Source organism: Lissotriton helveticus, chromosome 12 (genome assembly GCF_964261635.1).
Source record: "Lissotriton helveticus chromosome 12, aLisHel1.1, whole genome shotgun sequence".
NCBI lineage: Eukaryota > Metazoa > Chordata > Amphibia > Caudata > Salamandridae > Lissotriton > Lissotriton helveticus.
The window spans coordinates 169,025,256-169,053,209 of NC_136073.1; the positions used below are offsets into that span (position 1 = coordinate 169,025,256).

The following is a 27,954-nucleotide window of genomic DNA, read 5'->3' on the forward strand; positions in this document are numbered from 1 at the left end:
TCTCCCTTTCATGCATAATGGAACCCTATACTTCATCATAGGGTTTCACCTCACACCATAGCAGACTCTTGTGGTGTGGGATACAACTTCTACAATAAGGAGGTGCTCTTCCGGTTTATAATCCCTGAGTGAGTGATGGGTGTGGGTGATAGTGCAGAGTGCATTTAAAAAATATTGTGAACTAAAACGATCTCTTGGTGGAATTCCACTGCTTTATTGTGTCCCCAAGGATAAGATTAAAAGCAAATCAGAGGAAGAAATTCAACCCAGAGTAAATCTGGTCAACATTTTTCTGCTCTATTGTTACCCTTAAATGAAATGTGGGGTAGTTGTGACCATACAGTAGTCACAACGCATACCATCCCAACGCAACATTTACAACGCAACATCCATTACAACGCATGCTTTTACAACGCATGCCATTACATCCCAGATGCTATTACAATGCATGCCATTACAACGTAAGTATAGGTAAGTATTTAATTTTATTAATATGAATTTATTTTTAATATAATTTTTTATTTTGTTTTAATTAATTTAAATTAATTATTTATTTTATTTAATTTAATTTTATTTTCTATTCTACTCCTGGGGGTGTAATATTAGGGTAAGTGTTGGAAAGTGTAGGGGTTTAAATTACTATTCTAACTCCAGGGGGGTGTAATAGTAGGGTAAGTGTTGGATAGTGCAGGGGTTAAAATTACTATTCTAACTCCAGGGCGGTGTAATAGTAGGGCAAGTGTGTTGGATAGTGTAGGGGTTAAAATTACTATTCTCTGTGAATACATCCTCCTCTCCCCGACCATTGCGCATAATTTCATGGAACGTTAATGGCCTTACACATTTCATAAAACGTAAAAAAGTTCTTTCCTATCTTAAAACTAAAAGAACGGATGTAGCTCTCTTGCAGGAGACTCATCTAAATGCTTTGGAATCTTCCAAGTTGCAACGAGAATGGGTGGGAAAGGTCATTCACTGCGGACTGTCTGTGCAGCCTCTCTCCGACAAGAATCCACCAAGAAAATGTGGTGTTGCTATTCTTTTGCACAAATCCCTACCTTTCTCAGTCATCAAAACTTGGACTGATCCTGAGGGTAGATACGTCTTTGCTAAATTGAAAATTGGAGGGAAAATCTTCTGTGTTGGCTCAGTTTATGCCCCAATAGGTGCTAAGCGTTCTTACTTTCTCAACCTAAATCGTCTACTTATTGAAATTGGTGCATCCACCTATATTATTGGTGGTGACTGGAATTTAGCTTGTGATCCAATTCTAGATAAAACTGGCCCTTTAGACAGATGTAATGCTGCTGACAGAGCATTATTGGGGGATATCACGGTGGACCATGGATTAGTAGATCATTGGCGACTCTGTCATCCTTCAGATCAAGAATATACATTTCTCTCTTCGACTCATGGCTCACAATCTAGGATAGATTATTTTCTTGTCTCCCATCCTGTAGTTACACTTATTTCTGAATCCCATATCTTGGAAGCCGCCATTTCAGATCATTCTCCCGTTCTTATTGCCCTAGAACTTGGTCTAACTTTTACAGGTCGAAAATCATGGCGCATGAATATCCAAAAGTACCGTTCACCTCAGGGCAAATCTCAGTTACGCTCCCATTTGACGGAATATCTTAAACAACAATAAATCATCAGTTTCTTCTTCAAGAACTATTTGGGCAGCTGCAAAGGCAACTATCCGTGGTCAATTGATGAGAGACGCAGCTTTGGCCAACAAAGCAGCATCTTTACGCCGTACTGAACTTGAGGCTCAAATCATCTCTTTAACTCGTCTATATACCTCCCAAGCCACCGTAAGTAATCGCAAAACTTTGGAATTAGCTAAAATGAAACTCAATAACTTATATACCTCCAAAGCAGAATATGCCCTTCAACGTTTAAAAGGGAGACATTACGAGCACGGCGAGAAAGCAGGCCGATTGCTTGCGGCACAACTTAAACAACGTGAGGCCTCCATGGCCATCCCAGCAGTACGTTCTGATTCAGGTGAAATTTTCACTAAACCGCAGGAAATAGCCAATACTTTTGCTTCTTTCTATAAGAAACTTTATACTCCCGAAAATTCAGTAACTGACGACCATATATCCACTTATCTTAAAAATATTGATCTTCCGTGTCTTCCAGATGAGGATAGGCAGCTACTTTGTGGTGATATTACTAGAGAGGAGATTGCTGCAGTCCTTTCCAAGTTGCCTTATCATAAATCTCCAGGTGAAGATGGTTTTCCTGCAGAATACTACAAGTGGTCTGGAGAGGAAACAATTGAAATTCTTCATTCTGCTTTCCATGAAGCTATCCAGTCTTCTTCTCTTGGTCCTATTTCGAATAAGGCATTAATTGCGGTTATTCCAAAACCAGGCAAGAATCCACTAGTCTGCGGAATCTATCGACCTATCTCCTTAATAAATGGAGATGTCAAGATATTGGCAAGTATCTTAGCGGCAAGGCTTAGAAAAGTCATCCCCTCTATGGTACATCATTCGCAGGTTGGTTTTGTCCCGGGTCGATCATCCAGAAATCATCTTAGAACATTAGCCCATACCTTATGGTCTGCTAGAGATTTGACGGAGGATGCGGTCGCTCTTTCTCTAGATGCGGAGAAAGCGTTCGACCGCATTGATTGGGTTTATTTGTTTGCCACTATGAGGCATTTTGGTTTAGGTGAGAAGTTTATCTCCATGGTTCGCTTACTATATGACAATCCAACAGCGCAGGTTAATTGTGGAGGTTTCCTTTCTGATCCTTTTTTAATTCAAAGAGGTACCCGTCAAGGTTGCCCATTGTCTCCCCTCTTATTCCTACTAGCGATGGAACCTCTTGCTTCGCTTATTCGTCACTCGCCCCAGATTCAGGGTATACCGATACCGGGAGGAGTATCCAAATTATACTTATATGCTGATGATATCCTTCTTACGATTAAAGATCTTCCCCGTTCCTTACCAAATTTGCTTGAAATTATTAAACAGTTCTCTGTGATTTCTGGTTATAAAGCGAACTGGGACAAAAGTGAAGCTCTACCACTCTCTCCTTGCACCACAAAGGCTTCTATTGATGGCTATCCTTTTTGCTGGAAATCATCTCAATTAAAATATCTTGGAATTCTGATCAATCGTGGTTTGGAGAGAATAGTTTCAGATAACATCTCTCCTCTCATAGCACAAATGGAAGCTGATTTTGCCAAATGGTCTCTTTTGAGTTTCTCCATGTGGGGAAGAATACAGGTGGTGAGAATGGTTACTTTGCCCCGATTTACTTATGTTTTGGGAATGCTCCCAATTATTATACCTTTAGCCACACTTCGTCGCATAGATTCTCGCATTCGATCCTTTGTCTGGGGAAATATGCGACCTCGTGTGTCTGCTGCTAAACTAATAGCACGCCGCTCCCATGGTGGTCTAAGTCTACCATCGATAGAGCACTACTCTCTAGCTTTACACCTTTCACAGCTGTCTTACTTGCTCCCAGGTGCAACTGACTCTCCTCAATGGGTTTCAATAGAATGCTCAATACTTGAATGTGAGGATGGTCTTAATTTTTTGTACAATGTTCGTAAACCTAGGACTACTCCTGCACATCCTGTGCTCAATGCCACATATCAAACATGGCAACGTGCACATCATCTACTGCGCATTGCCCATCGTTTACATTCTAAAGCTCCCATCTGGAAGAATGAAAGCATTCGAATTAATGGACAAGCACTTTCTTGGCCTGAATGGAGCTCAAGAGGAATCTTAATCTTAGATCAACTTATAGTAGGTGGTGAACTGAAATCTTTTGAGATTCTCTGTGAAGAATTTGACCTTCCTTTACATCAGGCTTCGAGATATTAACAACTTCAACATTCTCTGAAGAGATGTCTTGGCCTCCCCCCTTGGACACTGCAAACTTCGCCGATTTTGACTTTTCTTTGCACTTGGTGCCGACATAAAGGTGTCATGTCAGGTTTATATAGATCTCTGATTAACCATTTAAATTCGCAGCCACTTCTTGCTACTCTCCGTGATAAATGTCAGGAACGGCTTCATATCACCATAGATGTAGATACCTGGCCAGACATATTGGAAGCCCTGGATAAGGGCACTCGTGAAGCACGAATGAAGTTCTGTGTTTTTAAAACTGTACATGATTGGCATTGGACTCCCTTAAAGTTGCAACGAGCTGGATTATCATCGCATTCTAGGTGTTGGAGATGCTCTGAAGCTAATTGTGACCTCCTGCATATAATTTTTGAATGTCCTTTTATAAAACAATTTTGCCAGCAAATAGGATCTACACTACTAGAAACTATTCCTCTTTCACTCCCTTTCACACCTGCCACTATTTTGCTACATGACTTTAGAAGTTTTCCTTCTATTTCACGACCTCAAAGTCGACTCTTACACACTGCACTTACTGCTGCTAAACTTTGTGTTTTAAGGCTGTGGCAATCACCTAGCCCTCCCTCCAAAGAGGACTGGATGGTTGCGATGATACAGACAGCATCCTATGAAAAGGTAATTTATAGGATACAAGGCCAAGAACAAATATTCCAGCAGGTGTGGACCCCCTTTCTTTGCGATTCCTGAAATTCGAATTCTCTTTTCTTTCCCTCCCTATATATAGCTTTTTCCCTTCTCCTTTTTCCCCTTTCCCTCGTTTTTTCCTCTTCCTTAATATATTACAGGTGTATATAATTTGTCACATACTGATTTATATTTATTATATTGTTTTGTAACCTATGAAATTGCCTATCTTTGAACTCCAATAAAAAATTATGACACAAAAAAAATTACTATTCAAACTCCAGGGGGATGTAATAGTTGGGTAAGTGTTGGATAGTGTAAGGGTTAAAATTACTAAATTCAATTATTTTATAATAAAATTAATTTTTATTTAAAATATAAATTATTAAAATAATTATGTGATTAATTAAAATTAAATTAAATTAATATTAATTAATTAAAAAACTTACCTATACTTACGTTGTGATGGCATGCGTTGTAATAGCATCTGGGATGTAATGGAATGCGTTGTAATAGCATGCGTTGTAATGGATGTTGCGTTGTAAAAGTTTTGTTGTAATGGTAGTGCGTTGTTAAAGTTGCATTGTGATGGCTGTTTCCCCACTCTGCTTGTGTAAGCAATGTGAACAATAATGTGAAAATTACAACTGGGGATCTTGAAAAGGCTATCAAGAGCCACCATTGTCAAATACCTGTAAAAATAAATAATATAGAGACAAGCAATCAGTACACAAGTACAATATAATTTACACAGTACTGAATTATGTGTGAAAGACAACAGTGAGCCCTATACACCCATAAAAACATGTGAAGTGGGTGGCTGATCATGCTCTCCGTGGTAGTTTGTCCAAAGGTGAAATGTGATGCCGCAATCAACTAGGGTTAACTGTTTTTACTTTTTTGACTAGTGCCACTCACTCTTAGAGCACGGCATTAAAAGCAGCTTATGAACTGGCAAGCAAGCATATTAAATAAGTTATTATTTGTGTTCCACAGGCCAATAATAGAACACACCACTAGTAATAGTTCTGTTAGATAGAATTACGAATGGGGAGGAGTCCCATATGGCACTTCTTAACACATATATGTATTTGGTTTGGGCAAACCATGCCTATTAAGGTTTTGGTTAGTCAGCACATCCTTCACAGCTGTATTCGGTAGTGAAATTCAATAATAATCTTTTGTAGCAACATTTACTAGACCTCAAACCCACACAATAACTTCAAGTATTTGAACTACATATTAAAACCTCCAATACAGAAGTTGATTATTGTCCTGCAAAGAGCCATGCCAGATAGTGGGTTTATTAGAGTGAGATAGAGCTCTAGTTGTGTCTCTTGTTTGTGTTGGTATTTCTTGGTGACCTTTGTTGACATACATTTTGTATTGCATGTGCCTCTTAGTCACAGCCCTGGTTCCTCTTATTATGTATCTTTGAGATGGGGGTTCATAAGCAAACGACAGCGGGTAAGTAACTATAATGCTTACACTCTTGTCTCTGGATTCTGATGGCGGGATCACATTACGTCTTGAGAGCATGAGCATCCACCCATGCCACATGTTTTTATGGGTGTATAGGGCTCACTGTTGTCTTCCGCACATAATTCAGTACACTGTATATTACATTGTTCTGATAGTCAGTCTCTATATGATTTTTTCTTTACCGATATTTACCAACGGTGGCTCTTGATTGCCTTTCCCAGACCACTTGTTGTAATTTTCACATTATTGTTCACAGTGCTTACTCTAGCAGAGTGACTACCTTACATTTAGGCATGGGAGGAGTATGCAGACCTCCGCTACGCGGATCTCCACAAAGTGACCCAAAAAACTCTGCTGCGCTACTCAGAGGTCAGCAAGCGTTGGAGTGTGTTATCTCACTGTTGAGTGCTGGGTGTTTGTTCCGCTCTGGAAAATCAGTGCAAACTGCACCATACACAACACTTCTTTCTGCAGGTCGAGTAGATTTTCTACTCAAGCGGCAGCTTCCTCAATGCGAACGGATTGTTTCTCAATGCGAGTGGGCACGGCCATCTGCTACCGCCCCCATAGAGAAATCACACTGGAAGGTGGTCTAGTGTTGGATTTTCCTTGCTCATGCTCACCAATTTAGCGTTGGTGAGCTTGGAGTGCCAAAAACCCCACAAACTTTGTGAACGGAGTGGAGTTCAGCACCCAGGCCTACTTATGTTCTTTAAGAATGACACCACTCCACATGCTGACCAGAAACATGTTGATTATCTTTATTTTATTTTGGGGGCTGAATTTCTTCCCTGGTTTGTTTTTATCCTACACTTAGGAACACAATAAAGCAGTGGAGTTCCACTAGGAGATAGTTTTAGTTTACAATGTGTTCCAATTGCACTCACCACCATCACCCACACTCCTTATCTTGTAGGGATTATACATCCAGAAGAGCCCCTCCTGCTTCTAGGAGTTGTAACCCACACCCCAAAATAAGGAGGAATACTATGATGAAGCATGCCACCTACAGATTGGGTGAGTATTCTCCTCCGAAGTAATATCTAATTCTATAATGTGAGAGATAGTGCCATTTTTTACTGAGTGACAACAAGTGTCGTGATAGTCTATAGAATAATGTATTTTGTGTATTTATGGTGCCGTGTTTATGCCTTTTGTCCTCTTGTGAGAGTGAGTGGGCGAAACTCCTGGCTACTCCCTAACCACTGGGGTAAAAGTTTGCAGAGGTGGCCATGCCCACTTTTGCAGCAGCTGAGTGTTTTACTGCACACTATCCCAAAGTGACAGTCTCTTCCTAAAACCAACATACCAAAACCTTTCTTCCCCTGTGCAGAGCTCCCTGCGGCCACCTAGCAATGTGGCTACTACAATTGATAAACCATCCCTTGTGGTAATTCCAAACCAGTTCTGGGGCAGCATCCCCTCCCACAGGGTTTAGAGACAGGTTGACTATGAAGACAAAGGGACGCAGACCTAGATGTGAGCTGCCTCTGCCAGTGACAGAGTAGGCATCCTTTGAAGTTAATTAAGTTCTTGGGCACAGCCCAGATGGCCATCCTGTCGGGGAGTAATAAACCCTTCTCTCTTTGTCTCAACTCTGGAAGCCACTTCACACCTAATCAAGTAGCCATTCAGTCATTGTGTGACAGTAAACATGGCAGAAAGGCACATTTGGTTCAGGCATAAAAATACAATGTTCTAAAAGTGTCATTTTCAAATTAGTAATATAAAATCCGGACTTACCGTTAAGTAGTATTTTAAATTATATGATTAAAATGAGTCCTTGAATCACTTTTCTAGCTACTCCCAAACTTAAGTTTAGCATAATAAGGTGTTATAACGTAACCCATTACTTTCCTATGGGACATCCAAATTTGCCACAGTGAAAAATAACTTTGGAGCTTTTTCTCGTCCAGGACATGAAAAACATAAAATATAAATGTTCTACTTCGTAAATACCATGTATTGTTCCCTATGGGCATTTAAGGACTATCTTCACGGTTATTTATAAACATTAGAAAGGAAGATTTAGGCCCAGCAACAGGTTCATTTTGCCAGGTTTAATTGGCAGTTTTAAAAGTGCTACCCAGGCTGCAGGTCAGTACTTAAGGCAAGCTTTTCATTGTCACTTTAGCTGTGCCACAATATGTGTTGCAGTCCACTAGTGACATTTAACTTACAGGCCCTGGGTGCATTTTGGTACCATAAACTATGGACTTATGGGTACATTAAACAGACCAGTCAGGAGTGTAGCCAATTTCAACATGTTTTATGGGTCAGCGCACATGCACTGGGGCTTGGTTAGCAGTGTCCCAGTGATCAGAGTCAAAGACCAACAGCATGAGTCGAGAAAAAATGGGGGGCCCATGCAGAAAGAGCCAGTTATTTTGATTGTGTTTCTAATTCTCATCTCTGATGTAGGGAGTGCCAGACCTTCACAAGCAGTAACATTCATATGTAATCCTCAGCAGTAAAATGAAAGGAGATGCAAGTCTCAGCAGAATCGGATTGTCACGAAACATCTGGTTACACCCAAAGTCGGCTACAACCTTTGCCTCCTATAACCAGGATTCTCTTTGCAGAACAACAAGATGAGTGTGCAGTAGATTTTTATTATACAATAATATAAAATATAAGTTTAAACATTTATAGGTATGCATACATACAGTAAATAGAAAACTTCATACCAAATAAATTATTCTCTGTGTGAGCGAATAAGGATTGTTCTGTGCCTATAATTTAGCCTTTATGACTAAATAACATGAAATCAGTGACATATTAACACCATATAAAGTGCTGAACCCACACCCCGCTCTCATGAACAGCAAGGGAGAGGACGTGCATAGACAGAGGAGGACATTCGTGAACGATGAGTAGGATGAAAGCATCAAATGTCAGTAGATCAACTTAATTTTCCTCATCTTCACTTAAAGGCACAATTGCACCTTCTTTACAGTGGAGGTTTGTTGCCTTACCCGGAAAAAAAGGCTATTCTATGTTTTATAGTAGGGTGACACCCCCTGCCCTTTAATCATCACAGACATCTTATGTAGAACTGACCTTTATACTTACAAATCATTGCTATCAGGTGTGTTAGTCAAATTAGTTCAATGGAAGCAAACAAAGTCTACAAAACCCACACTGCATTAGGCGGACACACAATCACCCAAGACTAGAATCTTTTACCATAAAGACATGGAGCGAGGGGCAACCCTATTTTCTGGTGTGAAGGTCCTCTCGCCTCTTACGTCCATTAGATCAGCTACCTTCAATTTTAAGCATGCCCTTTAAAGTTATTAGCAAAATAGTTATGCATAGGAAATATGTCCTCCCTTGTGAAGCATTAAACAGTTCAAGAAAACCAGGAAAAAGGCTATACAAACATATAATTGTTCTGGCAAAGTGAGGCAAAATTGTTAAGCCTTGATACACATTTCATACACTAAAACGTTGTAGCTGGAGATTTTTTCTGCAGGTAGTTGCACTGGGATTCAAGGGGGATTCAACTCCAAACGTTAGGGGCTCAATTCACAAAACAGTCAGACATTTATTCTAGTAGTTACTACCTGGGACCTTTTTTGAATTCACAAGGATTTCCAAGAGAACACTGGGGACGCTGTGAAAGTAGGTTCCCATGAGCGCTTGTGGAAAACCTTTATGAATTGCCATTTTCCAACAATGTAAGAACCTTTCTGTAAGTGTACATGCATATATATATTTATATATATATATATTTATATATATATATATATATATTATTTTTCAAATATTTATATACACACCCACACGAAAATGTCATCCAATAGTGCAGTTGTACTTTCAGAATTATTTTGTTTTTACAGCGAATTTATTTTTATTTTTTCGAGAAACACCTTACCAATTTTGAGGCCTTTCCCACCTCTTTCAGTCCTAGGAATCAGCTTTACTCCTGTCTTTGCCATGATTGTATATTTAACCGTTTCCAGGGTAGGAATGGGATTGGGAAAGGTTTGTGAATAACAGTAAACATGGTGCGGCCAAGCTTTTCTGGGCATTCCTTCCCTGCCACTAATAGGTGTCATCCCCGGGAGAAGACTTACTCACAAGAAGAAGCATGCTCAAGTAAATCTTTCTATCCACATAAATCCATGCTTTCTGAACACACGGATGTATACTCCTAAAACAGGCCATTTGCACATTAAAGGTGACCTAAATATTCAAATAGTTTTGTGAATGGAGCCATGGGTTTTGTGGAGATTTTTAGTATGCAAACCCTACTTTTGGGTATTTTTTTCTTAAACTTCCACTTCTTAAATTTGGCTACGTGGCAATTCTTTACATTAAAAATCTTCAGGAAGTTTGTTACATTTAACTTTGGCAACTTTTCACAACCCTAGGAAGGCCCAGATGTGCAAACTCTGGGCAAATGGTCCAAATGTCTTAAAATACCTCACCAGGTGATGAGACTTATTGAGAGTAGAGCATCCCCTCGTTACCAGAATTTTTCAGACTGTTTCTCTTCTAGCACCTCCTTTTCCCATACTGTAACTTGTCATCTCCTGTCTCACCTCCACCTGCAGGAAGGGGCCACTGTGGAGCAAGCCTAGAATGAACCAATTTCGAACTCTCACAGAAAGAACTGAGGTGCCCCAGTGAGACCCAAGGTACACAGGCTTCTTGAGAGTTTTCATCACAGTGGAAATGGCTTAAACATTCTGGGTAAGAGATAATTTCAGCCACCCACAAAACCAAAATCACTCACTGCTTGCTGCCACACCCCATGTATTGTTCTAAGCCAATTGTCACAAAAAGAGAGGCTGCATTAATCACCAGGTTACACTCCACCTTGCTAAGACTCTTTAATAAACATGAAGAATGCAGTTGTGCAGTGGAGTCTTAAAACACCTTCTAGGGCTCTCAACAGACTGGAACATATTGTATGTGATTTACAGCGCTCACGCAAGGGTGGCGTTGCGTGTTCTTGCAAGTGATAGTAGTCACGTATCCCACTGTCCTGGAAAGGTTGGGAGCAGTCTTTGACAGGAATTCAGTTCAATTGACCTAATGCAGCCTAGGATCTTCCTGGGAATAGAGATATGGGAATGCAGGCAGTCGGCCATTTTGTTTGTACTGTTCATTGACAATGTCCAAGGTTTCCTGGTATGACTGTGAACTCGTTGTTCCAATCGTCCATCCAGAAGTGCTGCATTGTTAATGGCCACGACGCCTATTGTGGTAGCTGGAGAAGGGCTTGGTTCTTCCTGATCGACAAACCCAAGACCCTTGGTTTACTCTATCGCACACAAGGTTCACCTGCTTGCCATCTGAGGTCTTCCGATTCTGAGCTATAAAGGAAAAAGGAAAATCGTGTGATTTTGGGCATACTCCTCATTTACCTTTTCTGCAATAGAGTACACCATTTTCATAGAAACCTGTTTATAACCTTTACAAATGTTAGAAAAATGTAAAAAAAAAGGGAGTTCTCCGTGGAATGCTTTTGAGTCGACTTTTTCTTCTGCATAATGTGAGGTTAGCAGGAACAAGTGAGGGGAAAATGTTTTGCTTAATTCTCTTAATACATGATATTTGGTAGCTTCAGCCAGTGAAGGACAGCCCAGTCGTATAGGTAAAGATCACTTAGTTACACGTGCTTCGAAGGGCTAAAATTCACCGTTACATCACTTTTAATGCTCATGGCTCTAGATTTGGGGTGTTTGAAATTGTACTGCAGGCAGTGGAACCAGGTGTAATTCATAGTTTTAGACTTTAGGATTTTTTTTTTCTTCTAATCACATCTATATCTATATCTATAGTAATATAATAAAGAGAGAGCCTAAACCTTTGAGGCGGGTAATCTCAGGAACCACAGCACCAATCACAACACCCAATACAGCGTTGAAAAGGGCAGTTGCAGCAGAAGGACATAGGCTATGCAGACGCCCACCATATACATTTAAAAGGTAAAAGAACCGTGCCAGCAAAGTAGTCCCTTGTGGGCGTGTCTGCATTGTGCTGTGGGCGTGTGCTGGGGGTGTGACAAACGCTGGGGGCGTGTGGTACGTTCTGCCCTTCATGCCATGTCTCATATCGTGTGCTAATCCCATCCTGCTCCCTTTAAATACCCCATAATCATAACCCACCCATACTCCTTAAAATACCCCAACACCCTTAAACACTAACTCATCTTAACCCTATAAATATACCCTGTACCCCAAAACCCAAACCTATCCCTAAACCCTAAAAATACCCCTGTACCCCAAAACCCAAACCTAGCCCTGAACCCTATAAATACCCCTGTACCTCAAAACCCAAACCTACCCCATAACCCTAAAAATACCCCTGTACCCCAAAACCCAAACCTACCCCTGAACCCTAAAAATACCACAGTACCCCAAAACTACCCCTGAACCCTAAAATACCCCTGTACCCCAAAACCCAAACCTAGCCCTGAACTCTTAAAATACCCCGTACCCCAAAACCCAAACCTACCCCTGAACCCTAAAAATACCCCTATACCCCAAAACTCAAACCTAGCCCTGAACCCTAAAAATACCCATGTACCCCAAAACCCATACCTATCCCTAAACCTTAAAACTACCCCTGTACCCCATAACCCAAAACTATATCTGAACCCTAAAATACCCAAACACCCCAAAACATATACCTCAGTACCCCAAAACATATACCCCTATACCCATACTTACCTTATCCAAACATTAAAAACAAGCATTGGAAATGCAACAGGTCTCGCATTAGAAAAGTTGGAGTTATTGGTCTTGTAAATGACATATTTTATTTATTTGTTGGTTTTTAAAATTGCTAAATTGATGGCTTTGTCATTTACAATGCCAATAGTTATAACTTTCGCGAATGTGACACCTATAGCATTTGGAATGCAACATGTTTTGTATTTACGTGACTTAGATGGCAGCTCTGGTCGTTAGGCCACATCTCTAGAGAGCAGGAGAGTGCAGCAGGGGAGAGAAGCACAGCAATGCAATAGGTCTCGCATTAGGAAAGTTTGAGCTATTGGTATTGTAAAGGACACATTTTTTATTTATGTGCTTGTTTTGAAAATAGCAAATTAATAGCTTTGTTATTTACAATGCCAATAGTTTATCTTTCGCAAATGTGACACCTATTGTAACACAATATGTGTTGTGAGGGTGAGTGAGGGTGAGGGTGAGGGGCTGAGGGTGAGGGGTTGAGGGTGAGTGAGGGTGAGGGGTTGAGGGTGAGTGAGGGTGAGGGTGAGGGGTTGAGGGTGAGGGGTTGAGGGTGAGTGAGGGTGAGGGTGAGGGGTTGAGGGTGAGTGAGGGTGAGGGGTTGAGGGTGAGTGAGGGTGAGGGTGAGTGAGGGTGAGGGGTTGAGGGTGAGTGAGGGTGAGGGTGAGTGAGGGTGAGGGTTGAGGGTGAGTGAGGGTGAGGGTGAGTGAGGGTGAGGGTGAGTGAGGGTGAGGCTGAGGGGTTGAGGGTGAGTGAGGGTGAGTGAGAGTGAGGGTGAGTGAGGGGTTGAGGGTGAGGGGTTGAGGGTGAGTGAGGGTGAGGGTGAGGGTTGAGGGTGAGTGAGGGTGAGGGGTTGAGGGTGAGTGAGGGTGAGTGAGGGTGAGGGTGAGTGAGGGTGAGGGGTTGAGGGTGAGTGAGGGTGAGGGTGAGTGAGGTGAGTGAGGGTGAGTGAGGGTGAGGGTGAGTGAGGGTGAGTGAGGGTGAGTGAGGGTGAGGGTGAGTGAGGGTGAGTGAGGGTGAGGGGTTGAGGGTGAGTGAGGGTGAGGGTGAGTGAGGGTGAGGGTGAGTGAGGGTGAGGGTTGAGGGTGAGTGAGGGTGAGGGTGAGTGAGGGTGAGGGGTTGAGGGTGAGGGGTTGAGGGTGAGTGAGGGTGAGGGTGAGGGTGAGTGAGGGGGAGGGGGAGGGGTTGAGGGGGAGTGAGGGTGAGGGGTTGAGGGTAAGTGAGGGTGAGGGTGAGTGAGGGTGAGGGGTTGAGGGTGAGTGAGGGTGAGGGTGAGTGAGGGTGGGGGTGAGTGAGGGTGAGTGAGGGTGAGGGTGAGGGTGAGTGAGGGTGAGTGAGGGTGAGGGTGAGTGAGGGTGAGTGAGGGTGAGGGTGAGTGTGAGTGAGGGTGAGTGAGGGTGAGGGTGAGGGGTTGAGGGTGAGTGAGGGTGAGGGGTTGAGGGTGAGTGAGGGTGAGGGTGAGGGTGAGTGAGGGTGAGGGGTTGAGGGTGAGTGAGGGTGAGTTAGGGTGAGGGGTTGAGGGTGGGTGAGGGTGAGGGTGAGTGAGGGTGAGGGTGAGGGGTTGAGGGTGAGTGAGGATGAGTGAGAGTGAGGGTGAGTGAGGAGGTTGAGGGTGAGGGGTTGAGGGTGAGTGAGGGTGAGGGTGAGGGGTTGAGGGTGAGTGAGGGTGAGGGGTTGAGGGTGAGTGAGGGTGAGGGTGAGTGAGGGTGAGGGTGAGTGAGGGTGAGGGGTTGAGGGTGAGTGAGGGAGAGGGTGAGGGTGAGTGAGGGTGAGGGTGAGGGTGGGTGAGGGTGAGTGAGGGTGAGGGTGAGTGAGGGTGAGGGTGAGTGAGGGTGAGGGGTTGAGGGGAGTGAGGGTGAGTGAGGGTGAGGGTGAGTGAGGGTGAGTGAGGGGTTGAGGGTGAGTGAGGGGTTGAGGGTGAGGTGAGGGTGAGGGTGAGTGAGGGTGAGGGGTTGAGGTGAGGGGGTGAGGGGTGAGGGTGAGTGAGGGTGAGGGTGAGGGGTTGAGGGTGAGTGAGGGTGAGGGGTTGAGGGTGAGTGAGGGTGAGGGGTTGAGGGTGAGTGAGGGTGAGGGTGAGTGAGGGTGAGGGGTTGAGGGTGAGTGAGGGTGAGGGTGAGTGAGGGTGAGGGTGAGGGGTTGAGGGTGAGTGAGGGTGAGTGAGAGTGAGGGTGAGTGAGGGGTTGAGGGTGAGGGGTTGAGGGTGAGTGAGGTTGAGGGGTTGAGGGGGAGTGAGGGTGAGGGTGAGGGTGAGGGTGGGTGAGGGTGAGTGAGGGTGAGGGGTTGAGGGTGAGTGAGGGTGAGTGAGGTGAGGGGTTGAGGGTGAGTGAGGGTGAGGTGAGTGAGGGTGAGTGAGGGTGAGGGTGAGGGTGAGTGAGGGTGAGGGTGAGTGAGGGTGAGTGAGGGTGAGGGTGAGTGAGGGTGAGTGAGGGTGAGTGAGGGTGAGGGGTTGAGGGTGAGTGAGGGTGAGGGGTTGAGGGTGAGTGAGGGTGAGTGAGGGTGAGGGGTTGAGGGTGATTGAGGGTGAGGGTGAGTGAGGGTGAGGGTGAGGGGTTGAGGGTGAGTGAGGGTGAGGGTGAGTGAGGGTGAGGGGTTGAGGGTGAGTGAGGGTGAGGGTGAGTGAGGGTGAGGGTGAGTGAGGGTGAGGGTGAGGGGTTGAGGGTGAGTGAGGGTGAGTGAGAGTGAGGGTGAGTGAGGGGTTGAGGGTGAGGGGTAGAGGGTGAGTGAGGGTGAGGGGTAGAGGTTGAGTGAGGGTGAGGGGTTGAGGGTGAGTGAGGGTGAGGGTGAGGGGTTGAGGGTGAGTGAGGGTGAGGGGTTGAGGGTGAGGGGTTGAGGGTGAGTGAGGGTGAGTGAGGGTGAGGGGTTGAGGGTGAGTGAGGGTGAGGGTGAGTGAGGGTGAGGGTGGGTGAGGGTGAGTGAGGGTGAGTGAGGGTGAGTGAGGGTGAGTGAGGGTGAGGGTGAGTGAGGGTGAGGGTGAGTGAGGGTGAGGGTGAGGGGTTGAGGGTGAGTGAGGGTGAGGGGTTGAGGGTGAGTGAGGGTGAGTGAGGGTGAGTGAGGGTGAGGGTGAGGGGTTGAGGGTGAGTGAGCGTGAGTGAGGGTGAGTGAGGGGTTGAGGGTGAGGGGTTGAGGGTGAGTGAGGGTGAGGGTGAGGGGTTGAGGGTGAGTGAGGGTGAGGGGTTGAGGGTGAGTGAGGGTGAGTGAGGGTGAGGGTGAGTGAGGGTGAGGGGTTGGGGGTGAGTGAGGGTGAGTGAGGGTGACGGTGAGTGAGGGTGAGGGTGAATGAGGGTGAGGGTGAGTGAGGGTGAGTGAGGGTGAGGGTGAGTGAGGGTGAGGGTGAGTGAGGGTGGGTGAGGGGTTGAGGGTGAGTGAGGGTGAGGGTGAGTGAGGGTGAGGGGTTGAGGGTGAGTGAGGGTGAGGGGTTGAGGGTGAGTGAGGGTGAGGGTGAGGGTGAGTGAGGGTGAGGGGTTGAGGGTGAGGGGTTGAGGGTGAGTGAGGGTGAGGGGTTGAGGGTGAGTGAGGGTGAGGGGTTGAGGGTGAGTGAGGGTGAGTGAGGGTGAGTGAGGGTGAGGGTGAGTGAGGGTGAGGGGTTGGGGGTGAGTGAGGGTGAGTGAGGGTGAGTGAGGGTGAGGGTGAGTGAGGGTGAGGGTGAGTGAGGGTGAGGGTGAGTGAGGGTGAGTGAGGGTGAGGGTGAGTGAGGGTGAGGGTGAGTGAGGGTGGGTGAGAGGTTGAGGGTGAGTGAGGGTGAGGGTGAGTGAGGGTGAGGGGTTGAGGGTGAGTGAGGGTGAGGGGTTGAGGGTGAGTGAGGGTGAGGGTGAGGGTGAGTGAGGGTGAGGGGTTGAGGGTGAGGGGTTGAGGGTGAGTGAGGGTGAGGGTGAGTGAGGGTGAGGGTGAGGGGTTGAGGGTGAGTGAGGGTGAGGGGTTGAGGGTGAGTGAGGGTGAGGGGTTGAGGGTGAGTGAGGGTGAGGGTACATGCTTTTCACTTTCTTCAAAGGTTGTCCGTGCATCAAGGGTAGTTGACTGAACTTTAAGTATAATAATTGTACGTACTCTTCGGTGGCATTGAGCTCACACCCTCGAATGGTCTTCGGTAGTATTGTTTCCTGTAGAATTCTATTTCCTGCTTATAAAGCGCATGTCTCGGTCAGTATCAGCAAAGTGGTATGTGCATGTGAAAGTCGGAGAGTTGGAGGCGGTTAAGGAAATGCAGAACATTCTGCAAAAGTAATGGGAAACCATTTTTATCTTGAAACTGTATTTAACCGACAGTCTTTTATTCCTAATCATAGATGAGTGGGAGTAATACAGGGACTGGAGCAGCAGCGCCTCAGTTTGGATTGGTGTGGCAGGCAGGAGAAAGTCAGGAGAGGGAGGAGGGGGAACTGCTTGCGAAATGAAATTAAAAGCGGCCGGCCGGGAAATGCTCTCGGTAGCATTCGTTTGAAGTGTGAAGCAGGGGGAGGGAGCAGCCTTTGATGTGCGGATAATTAGGGGAGGAGCAGCCAGGAGATCCAAGCTGGGGAACAGATGGCTGGCGATTTGGTGCTGTGCACGCGCATTTTAGGTCAATGCGCTTGCGCATTGACCTAAAAGCTATGGGCACAGCACCAAATCGCCACAGTTAGGTAAGCTTTGTTTAAAGCCCTATAGTCTCGCTTCTCTCAATGCGCATGCGCATTGATAGGTCACGAGACCTAAAAAGCACTGGCCCCATCATAGCGCTTTTTACTACCTTTAATTTTAGCATGATGCAATGCGATAGGTCTCGCATTTACGCGAGTTTAAGGTATTGGCATTGTAAATGACAATTCCTTTTCTTTATGTTTTAAAAACCAAAACATAAATAAAAGGCAGTCATTTACAATGACAATAGCTCTAACTCTTGTAAATGCGAGACCTATTGCGTTGCAATGCTTGTTTTTCCTGGAGGAACAAAATTGCAGACAGAAATATAAATAAGGATGGACTTATTTCACTTCTGCTCTTCGAGATTAATTTCAACAGACGTTTTAGGTTCTCATTATGAGTGGCCCGGAGTAATCCTTATTCTTTCCCCGTGGGATTAGATCAGGGGTAAAGAAATAACGTGCTAATTCCTGCGTGTTTTTTCTAGTGCTTCATATGGATATTTCGCCTGGTTTAGGCAGCAGAAAACTTCGTATGAAACCACTTAAGATTCTGCTGCAGAGATGTTCCTCGTTCGGAACCGGCGCTGTAGCAGAGTTTGGGAACTAGAGTCAGACAAGCCCCAATGAATTATGTGAGCAAATGTACAAGGGAAACAACATTCCCTTCCAATAGTAATCCGTCCGATAGCCCAAGAATGGAAGATGCATAGCCTGCCCATACTAGGGGTATTGTTTGAAAATAGTGAGCTATTAGACAGAGAATTATGTATTGAAAAGCTGATGAGTACTACCCGACTCATCTGCTACACTGGCAGAATAAGAGACTGATGTGGGAAGCTGGAAGAAGGAATACAATCCCAATAGAATTCATTTTTCTACAAGTAACTAAGAAAAAATTAAAATTGAGTTTATATTTCCACATAAGCAACTCACAACCAGTTCAGAGTCACACCTCCATGACTGACTGATAAAAAGACTCAAACGTAGTATTTCGGAGGCACAAACGATGTACGGCCTGAAAAGTTGTTGGGGTGCTGGGCTGCGGCTCTGAAGCAAAGGCATTGTTCTGACTGAATCTAATTGAACAGGGGCCAGGTATGTCAGTACAGCTTCGGAATGTGACCTCGGTTGGGTCTGACATGAATTTGGCTCTGATCCAGACAAGCCCCTCAGAGAAGGGAAGCTCGAGCGTGAGGCAAGGACATAACACACGCATGACCAGCAACAGACGGGTGGTTTCTTATCAGAAGATTTTATATAGCGCAAACATTACCCAAAAGTTTCAGAGCACTTTACAAAAGAAGCTGCTAATTAAATACAAGAGCGGCCGGGAAGCGGCCAGGAAACACAAGTAATTAGGGGAGGAGAAGCCGCACAGCACACGCTGGGAGAAGCCCTTTGATGTGCTGTGCGGCCGCGATGCGCGCTCTGTGCTGTGGGATGGCCATTAGGAACAGGAACAGATGGCCATGAAAGTGTATGGGCCAAATGCGCGTGCCTGTACGTGCACTCGAAGAAAACGCCACGGAAAAAAGTGGTGGTTTGACTATCCGATGGAGCACATGAATTCTCCCCCATTTCCCATTGCTTCGCAATGGAAAAGGACGAGACCTAAAAAACATGTTTTTACCATTCATGCATTTACAACGAATTTCTTTGTAAGTGTATGCGTGGTAAAAGCATATGAAATGTAATGCCATGCGTTATAATGGCATTGCGGAGTCATGGTACTTTCGTAATGAAAGTATGCGGAGTGATGGTGTGCGGAAAGAAAGTTGCGGAATAATGGGTGTTTACCCTCCCCCGGTAAGTACATTGGTGGCACGGAGAGATGCACGTGGAGGTGGTGGTCATGGGAAGCCATACACAACATAAAAGCGATGGGCATCTATCAATAACCTCTGGGATGCATTGGGCCGCCGACAGTGTTGTACCCCTGTGCCCGGGGCCGGCTGCTTGACATTTGTCACCACTCACCAGCAGCCCGCCCCCCACACGGCACGCGCATACGCGGCGCGGAACGGAATGGAATGGAAAGTGAAAGTCTACTCTGTCCACAGTCCTCCCTGTCCGCCATTTCATAGATTCGAGTGAGTGGCAGTGGCGGCTCAGTGTTATAAATGCTCACAGTAGTCCCATCACACCCCGGCTGGGGCCCCCCACCATTTCGGACTTGCTCTCTCGGGGGCCCGCACCATTTCGAAGACTCAGGCGGCGGGCCCCGGCCGGGGCCCCGCCCGGGCCTGGCCTGCCTGCACCATTTTGTAGACTCCTCTCTCCCAGTCCCACAGGGGCCCCGGGCGGGTCCCCGCACCATTTTCAAACACTCGCAGGGGCCCCGGCCGGGGCCCCCACGGCCCGCACCATTTCAAAAGTCCGCACTGCTCAACATTTAGAGCCACAATTATAGATGTATTGTAATAATTGTATGATGTGAGGAGGGGCCCGGCCGGGGCCCCCAGGAGCGCGAGGCCCCCCCGCAATGCGGGGCCTGCGGGGGCTTGTGTTACGCCCCTGGGATGCAAGTACCATCAGAAACAGCAGGAGATTTCCTCTTCCTGGCCATTGTCACCTGCAAGCCCTCAGAGGAAAACATCTCAAGGTATTCCAATAATAATGTTTTTAAAGCTGCAGTAGTTTAAAAAAAGAGGGTCTACTGAGTTAAACCTAAGGACCAAATGATCTGAATATCTGCCAGTGTTCAATCCCCAGTATACATCTGCTGAGTGTCTGATCAGTCCCTGCACGCCTAGCCCTGCAATGATCATTCAAACAGTGAAGCCTGTCAGTCATTTCCTGGGAGTTTAGGTAAAACTCACGCCCTGCACTTTAGGGGCATAACCAAAGTGCATGCGCTTTAAGAACCTCTGAAAACTATAATATTCAGACAATGATGCACTCACAGAACTCATCCACGGGTTGTATGTCAGACTGGGGCAAATATAAATAATGTGTGGCATAAATATATCCTTTACAAATACGGGACCTCCCTGGGTGCATATTTTCTCTTACTAACTCCAATGAGGCGACATTTTTGCCAACTACATTTAGGGCAAACTAAGTCAAATAATGTCCCGACAATATTGTGGCATGTGCCTGGCCCAGGGCGGCATCAGAGGACCCCTTTTAGTGAACTCAGAAGTAACCAAAGAGGCACACTGCTTTGTAAAACAACTAAATACATAAATAGAATACCTGCAAATAATTGTGCATTCCTCTTTGTGGACATTTTAAGTACCTTTCTGTGAACCCCTTCATAAATAAGTGAGTAATGCACAACACTGGAATGCTGAGTTGAGTCCTCTTTGACTGGGGTTCAGCAGGAGCCTGTAGTGTTACCACTGAGGTCCATAGCTCAGTCTTTAAAACTTTGCTGGGATCCCCAGAATAAAAGAGGCTCACCTCTCCATGCAAAGATTGTTTACATGTGGGCTTCTTGTCCACACTGTACATATTGTATAACAATTGTTATAGCCTGCGAGCTAGACAGGACCATTTTAATAACATGTACTTCCCCGCAACACAAAATCTGAGTTTTTGCTAAAATGTGTTTTGATGGGGATCTCCTCTGTATAGTTGTCTTTCATAAGAAACCTGTGTATTTGGTACAGTTGTGGGGTCCTTCTTGTAACATTACGCTGTTGTAAATAATTGTAACCTGCTAAATAAAAATGTAAGAGAATGTAATATATCATTTGCCTTTATCAGATAACATGTCATCATTGTGGTCTTCTATTAATTTTGTACACCATGCAGCATAATTTGGTCTTTGATTGTTGTATTCTACAGGGCATTCTGAGAACCCCTTATAAACGCCTGTCTCTGAATTCTTTATAATCAGCGACTTGTGACGCACCTAGTCACCGCTTATAACAAAACTCAAGTGTAATAGGTTATTACAGTAGAGTTCTGGCATTACAATTTCTGCTGCCAGAGATAGAAACAGAGGTGAGAGGCAGGTCAGGTTTTGGAACAGCTGTTTAAAACAACAAAAAAGAAACCTTGCATTTCTTTCGTCTGCTCTTTTTCCTAGCTTGCCGTGACACACAGAATATGTTTTATTTTTGTACTCCTTAGAAATGATATAGAAAATTATAGAAAAATTTGAATCTTTCTACACCAGGCTTCTCCAACGAGTAGTTCATGAGCTACTGTTAGATCTCCAGCTACATATAAGTAGCTTTGCTCGTTGCAGCCCAACCTACTAAATTAGAAGCAGTTGCTTAGTTAAATGAACACATGTATGCCAAAATTCCCAAGCACATATTCAAGAAAAACGGTTTGTATTTATAGAACCCACACCTATGTCTGTTAAGCATTGCTCATGTAAAACTACTTAATTTATCAAGACTTTTTATATTATTGCTGGCAATCCTGCCATATGCACTGGGGTACTCACTGCTGATAATCCTGCATTGTGTCTACTAGTGTAATCTTGTCTAATGTAGTCTCTATTACAACACAAATAATATTAGTAGGTTGGGATGATTTTCATTGAACATAAGTAGCTCTTACCACAACAAAGGTTGGAGACCCCTGTAATCTACGAATTCTCAGCTACTGTTTTTTTTTACATACCTGACCTGTGCTGAACTGTTTGCAACATCTTTTTGCAAAATATATCCAGCAGTCTTGATGTGTTAAAATTTTCGCCATAGGTTCCATTTTTCGTCTTCATGTTTATAAACTTGCTGTCTTTCATATGAAAGAGCTACACACCAAAGTTTTTTGTTGAAAAGGTGATGGTGTGACCATGTATTATATGGGATAAAGTATCCCCCGCTGTACATGTTAAGGATATTGCAAGTCACCTCGGAGTACCATAAACTTTTAAAGGAACTTGGCCTTCGGCCTAGTGCCTCCGATATGGTTATGGAACGCCTCAGTGACTTGCAATATCCTTATAACATATGTCAGGGGGTATGTTATGTCTTATATAATCCCAGTGGCTTGAGCACAGCTCTTCACTTGCTAGTGGTGTAAAGTGTCATAACTTCCAATCTAGCAGCTCACATAATGGTATCTATCGACATTAGAAGAAATGAAACACAATTACCCAGCATAGTGCATATCTCATCAAGGCTACAGGCCGTTTTCTTGTTATGGCCTTTGCTAAACTGGTTTTGCACACATTAACCAGATAAGGGCGAATTGTTAGGTATGCAGAATGTGCAGACTGGAATTGCACATCTGTGAGAATTATTAGAATCGCTTTGCCAACCTTTTTTTAAACTTCAGGCTAACTCTTAATTAGCTGAAGTTATAGCAGATGAACTTTGAAACAATAACATGGCAAGTGAGACTCATGAAAACAAGTTATTTGTACACGGTAAAACTGAGATTACAGGATATGCCATTGACGCTAATAGAGGATCCACCCTCTCTCGGTAGCACATGAGTGTTCTGCCATCTAGTGACCAGGAACTATATTACTTAAATTAAGTACAAATCCATCATCATTTGACTGAATCCAAGAACAAACACCTCTGTAGCACAAATGTTATGTTACGTTTCTAGAGTTTTACAACACACTACTGTTTTATGTTGTTGCGCTCTCAGAGTCTGTGAGCTCTTTACCGTTGTGAATTCTCATTGTCCAGAGCAAGCTGGTCTGAGGTCATGGAAACCGGTCAGTAAAGATGTGTATGTCCTTGTATTTGTTTAGCAATGTTTCATATTGGTTGATAGCAGAAGTAAGATATGTCCAATCCTGCTGAGTGTACTATGTGTAAGGATGTTTGGTGCATTAGGACCTCTACTCTCATTGTATTGCACTGGGTTGCTCAGTTGTCAATTTCTCGAGCTAATTTGACTGTTCTATTGCACAGCAGTCTGCTTATCTATGCTCTCTGGCAGCTCACTCCGACTGATAGAGGTAGATTTTTGTATGGGACAGGTCATTAGGGTGGGACCAAGTGCCCCGGAATCAACAAGGTTAGGCCGACACGTTGCTACCAGCTTTAAAGAACTAACAAATAATTTCATGTGTCCTGGAGAGAATGAGGTTTGGCCCTAATTATATCGGGTGGATCAAGCTGCTCTACAGCGAACCACTGGCGCAGGTCAAAGTCAATGGTGTGTGTTACAATTCATTTAGGTTGCACTGGGGCAGCAGGCAGGGGTGTCCTTTTTGGGCGGACTCGACTCTGGAGCAGGCTGGGAGGACAGAATATGGTTGTATGCGGACGATATCCTCCTATATGTGACCAGTCCTGAGATTACTCTCCCACAGCTTCTTCATAGATCTTCCATCTCTTTGGCACCTATTCTGGTTTTCGGATCAACTGGTGAAGCCGCTCCTCTACCCCTGTGTGCATGGGTGGCGGATCGACACCTCCCGGAGGAACTAGTGGTGGCGCAGGTGAGCTTTAAGAACCTTCGCCTTCCTGTCACCAGTTGTCCAGATCTTTCGATTTCAATCAATCTACACTCTGCACTGGAACGCTTTAGGGCAGACGTGCAGCAGTGGCAGAGGCTCCCGTTGTCGCTTTCGGGCAGGGAGGATATGTATAAAATGATGACCTTGCCGAGACTCCTGTATGCGCTCCAAAATTCTCAGTATCAGGTTCCACACAAGTATTTTGGACGGGTCAGCTAGAAATCGTCAGATCCTTTGGGATGGGAGAGCAGCTAGACTAGCTCTCCCCAAGCTCATGAGGGGGTTGGATGATAGAGACATTACCCTAATAGATGTGAAAAAATACTGCTGGGCTTCCCAGATAATCCATGTAAACTTGTGGGTCTTCATACCTTGGGAGGAGCCTTTGATTAGGTGACAGCGTAGAGAGTTGGGCCCGCGGGCTACCTGAGAGCACTGCACTCCAGTGGAGGCTGTAGGTCTCTGAGTCCCCTAACAAGGGTCTCGTCATCGGTATGGTGGGTAGCTACTAGATTCCTTGGCTGGCAGGGGAAACCCACAGCGATGACACCAGGTTGGGACAATTATACACTGACGCAGGTAGGGAGACGCTTTACAAAAGGAACACAATCTGTGAGGAAACTGGGACCAATGAGTGTTCATTATTTGTATGGTATCGCGTCTCAGCCTCTAAATGAAACAATCAGAGGCGTGGGCCATTCAATGACATTGTTTCTGTCTTTTGTATGTACTCTCCCTGTTTTTATGTGGTATATGTATTTAATGAAAATTGTATGCAATTATTGTGTTTTTTGACGCTGTTCTGATGGAACAGAAGTATTGATTACCTACATACTGTTAAGCTTATGCTTATTTAACCATAACCTGGATTAAATTGAGGAATAAAGTGATTTATTTTTGTGAAACTATTGCTTCTGATTTATAAGTAAGGAGTTTGAGGCGTGTAATTATACTGCTCCCTCCAAGTATGTGGATAGTTTGCATGAGTGTGAGCGTGGTGTATAATAGGATATACAGTGAATAGTAGTAGCCTTAGAGTTCTGTCCAAAGATAACACTTTTTGTTGACATGCAGGTAGAGAGACTCAAGGGTTTTGGTAGGCGGGCCTAATTGGGAGCTCCAGTCTGGGAGACATGTGGAGGGGGTAAAGCTGGTGGACTGACTTCTGGGGAGTTCCTCCAATACTACCTGTTGATTTATGCCTTGCTGGTGCATCTGAAGCAGAATGCGATCTTGGAAGAGGCGCCCTGAAGGATATGCTCTTGACTAAACCCCTGCATAAGAGTGGAATTTCCCCTTACATACAGCATATTGATGAACTATGCCCCCGATCCCCTGGTGAAGCTCCTGGAGGCCTGGGATGCAAATGTAGGAGATATGGAGGATGAGGAAGAGGAGGAATTGATTCGTTCACCCAGGGAGGTGGCCATAAGAGTGCACTTTCACTCAGTGCAGTTGAGTCTATTGCACAGATCCCATTACACAAGAGTGTTTATGCATAAGGTCAGATGAGTTCCCACCAACATGTGTGTCAGGGGGTGTGGGCTGCAAGGCGGCTTCTTGCATACTCTTTGAGACTGCCCGAAGCTTTGGGACTTTTGGGCCGGGGTCCGAGAGGGGCTTAGACAGTAGTCAGCAATGGGACTACAGCTAAAATGATCCTTCTAAACGTATCACGGTAAGTTCCCCAGACTACTGTCTACTCTGGGATTTGTAGTGACAAACGAAATTTTGTACACCTGTGTGGACAGCCAAACCCCCCAGTGTGGAACAATGGCAAATGGATATGGATTGGTGTAGGGCGGCAGAACGCCAGGTCTATGAGGGCAGGGGATGCCCCCAGAAGTGGGTAAAGATCTGACAAATGCAGTAGCGGTCGGTGGTGGGAGTGCTGCCGGGCGATGACGTGGGATGGGGGAGGGGCAGGGTGGGAGGTAGTAAACTATAGAATACGACCAAATGCAGGTAAGTAAACATATAAATAAATAAAACAAATTTTGTTGCGCACAATGCATCGAATTTGGCGATGTAGTGCACGCAACAAAATTTGTTTTATTTATATGTGTCCTTACCTGTATTTGGCCGTATTCCATAGTTTACTACCCCCCACCCCACCCCTCCCCGCCAATCGTCAACGCCTGGCAGCACTCCCACCACCGACCGCTACTGGACAAATGTGGGGTACTTATCGGGGTCTCATTGACATATTGGTAGGGCAGAATGAGGGACGGTATGTTCTGGTGCATTTCAGATGTAAAAGTCCATTTGCGTGGGGGGAGGGCGTATCTGAGGTATCTGCAATTACACTATTGTGGTATCCTGCATGATCCAAAGTGCCGATATGAGGTATTGGTTGTCTTTTTGATTAAATAAAATTAGTTTAAACAAACATAAAGAAGTAGTTTCATGTTTCCCTAAAATGTGCCAACAGGGGCCAAAGCAAGAGCTCTCGAATGCAAGCAAATGCAGTGTTGCACAGGGGGGATTTGAGCTGCAGTATTCAGCAGCTCAGTCCACACACTTTGCTGGCTGCAGCTGGTCTTCAGAGAAGTTGAAATGGCAGATGGCCAGGACAGGAAATGACACCTTTCGCTAATAGTGGTTTAGATCACAGGCCTCTTGCTTGAGGTGGGAACAGAGTTAATGAGGGAGGAGGGGATTATAGGAAGGGGACAGAAAGGAGATCTGAAGGAAAGAAGGAAAGTTAACTGGCAGAGATATATATGAAAGGTGTTTGTCTCAGGGCTCATAGTTTAGAGAAGAATTGGGTAAGATTGAACAGAATGAGAACTACCACAGACTGCTGCTGTCTTAGCTGGAACTGTGGAAGCAGGGTATGCTTTACTTCAGTACATATTTAATTTTTTGCCCTGAAATATCATACTCTGCTTTTAATGAAAGTGAAAAGGGTCTGCGGGGAAATTTCTAGACAGTCAGGAGGGTGCCTAGAAAGAACTAGAAAGAGCAAGGGTCTCTGGAATCTAAAAAAAGTATTAGGCTCGCATGGAGGGGTGACAGCAAATGACAAACAAAGCCCTTTGTTTCTCACCCTCACATGCACAGGGTGTCAGTCTAACTAGGGACTGGGCCATAACCTGGACAGACCTCAACCAGCTGGTGCTCATCCACCTTTGTGAGTCTTCAGGAGCTTGAGAGGGGTTTTCTGTATTGTGCAGTTTGTAGACAGGTTTCCACCTATGATTGCTCTCCCACTTACTTCTCCTTTCATAGACCTCCCAAAGTAAATCAACATCACCCCCACCGTAGAAAGCTCCACTCAATTGAAGATGCTGAGCCACACCTGAAAAGCCCTTCATAACAAATTACCAGGATACATCAACGACCACCTAAACTTTCACCAACCCTCCAGACACCTGCGCTCCGACTCCCTCACCCACAGTCCCCCCATCAGCCGAAGCAACAACTTTGGATGCATCTTCTCCTACCTCGCAGCTAAGACCTGGAACAACCTCCTCCTTCACCTCCTGACCTCATCCTTTCTGTTGGAATTCAGGAAAGGACTCAAGACCTGGCTGTTCAACTGGTTCCTTCCTAGCAGCAGGGTTTTCAGCACCTGTATATCCTCACGTGTGATTAGGGGGCTTTGCAAGTCCTGTTTGCCTGATTGATGGTACATACTTATTCAGCTGTAGGCAGTACACTTGCCTTTTGAAAAAAATCCTGGCTATTGCTCATGCCACCAATTCAATTTCTTGCAATTTGGGCATTTGTATTAATTCAACATATCTGCCTGGCACATACTGCTATATGGATTACTGAGCCTTCTCTGATGACACACTTCTTTTGGTAAACAAACACTGAGCATCCCTCAGTCCTTATGGCTGGTGCTGCAGGGTTGCCAATATGTTTTAGCCTTATCACAAATTATAATTTGTGCATTTGTCTCTCACACACCCACACCCATCACGCCTTGAGCCACTGTGTCCCAAAAGATGATAACCGCAACTTGGTTGTCATCATGCAAAAGATGGGGAGACTTCCCACGGAGCCTCAAAACAAACTCAACACCCTTCCAAAATCACACACCCTACAGCTATACAAATGCTACAATGAAGTACAATATAACTATGACTTAATAGCTCAAGTTGTCATTGAAAGTAGCACAAAAGGAAATTATGAGCCTCTTTTTCTCCTGCAAAATATTGTGAAACGCTTCATAGAATCCCACATCCTAAAGGGTCCCGGCAAGCCCATAAATAAAACAGGTAGGCTATATGATG

General features: G+C 44.9%; 1 protein-coding gene across 1 annotated transcript in view; it reads right to left on the reverse strand.

The window, feature by feature from the left end:
- Window positions 1–10,833: 10,833 nt before the first annotated feature.
- The window catches only part of LOC144797994 (uncharacterized), a 106,767-nt gene continuing 89,646 nt past the window's right edge, over window positions 10,834–27,954 (reverse strand). The window contains exon 13 of the mRNA XM_078668790.1: window positions 10,834–11,332. Coding sequence (XP_078524916.1) covers window positions 11,297–11,332 — 36 coding nt within the window. The 3' untranslated portion in view covers window positions 10,834–11,296. The remainder of the gene's footprint in view (window positions 11,333–27,954) is intronic.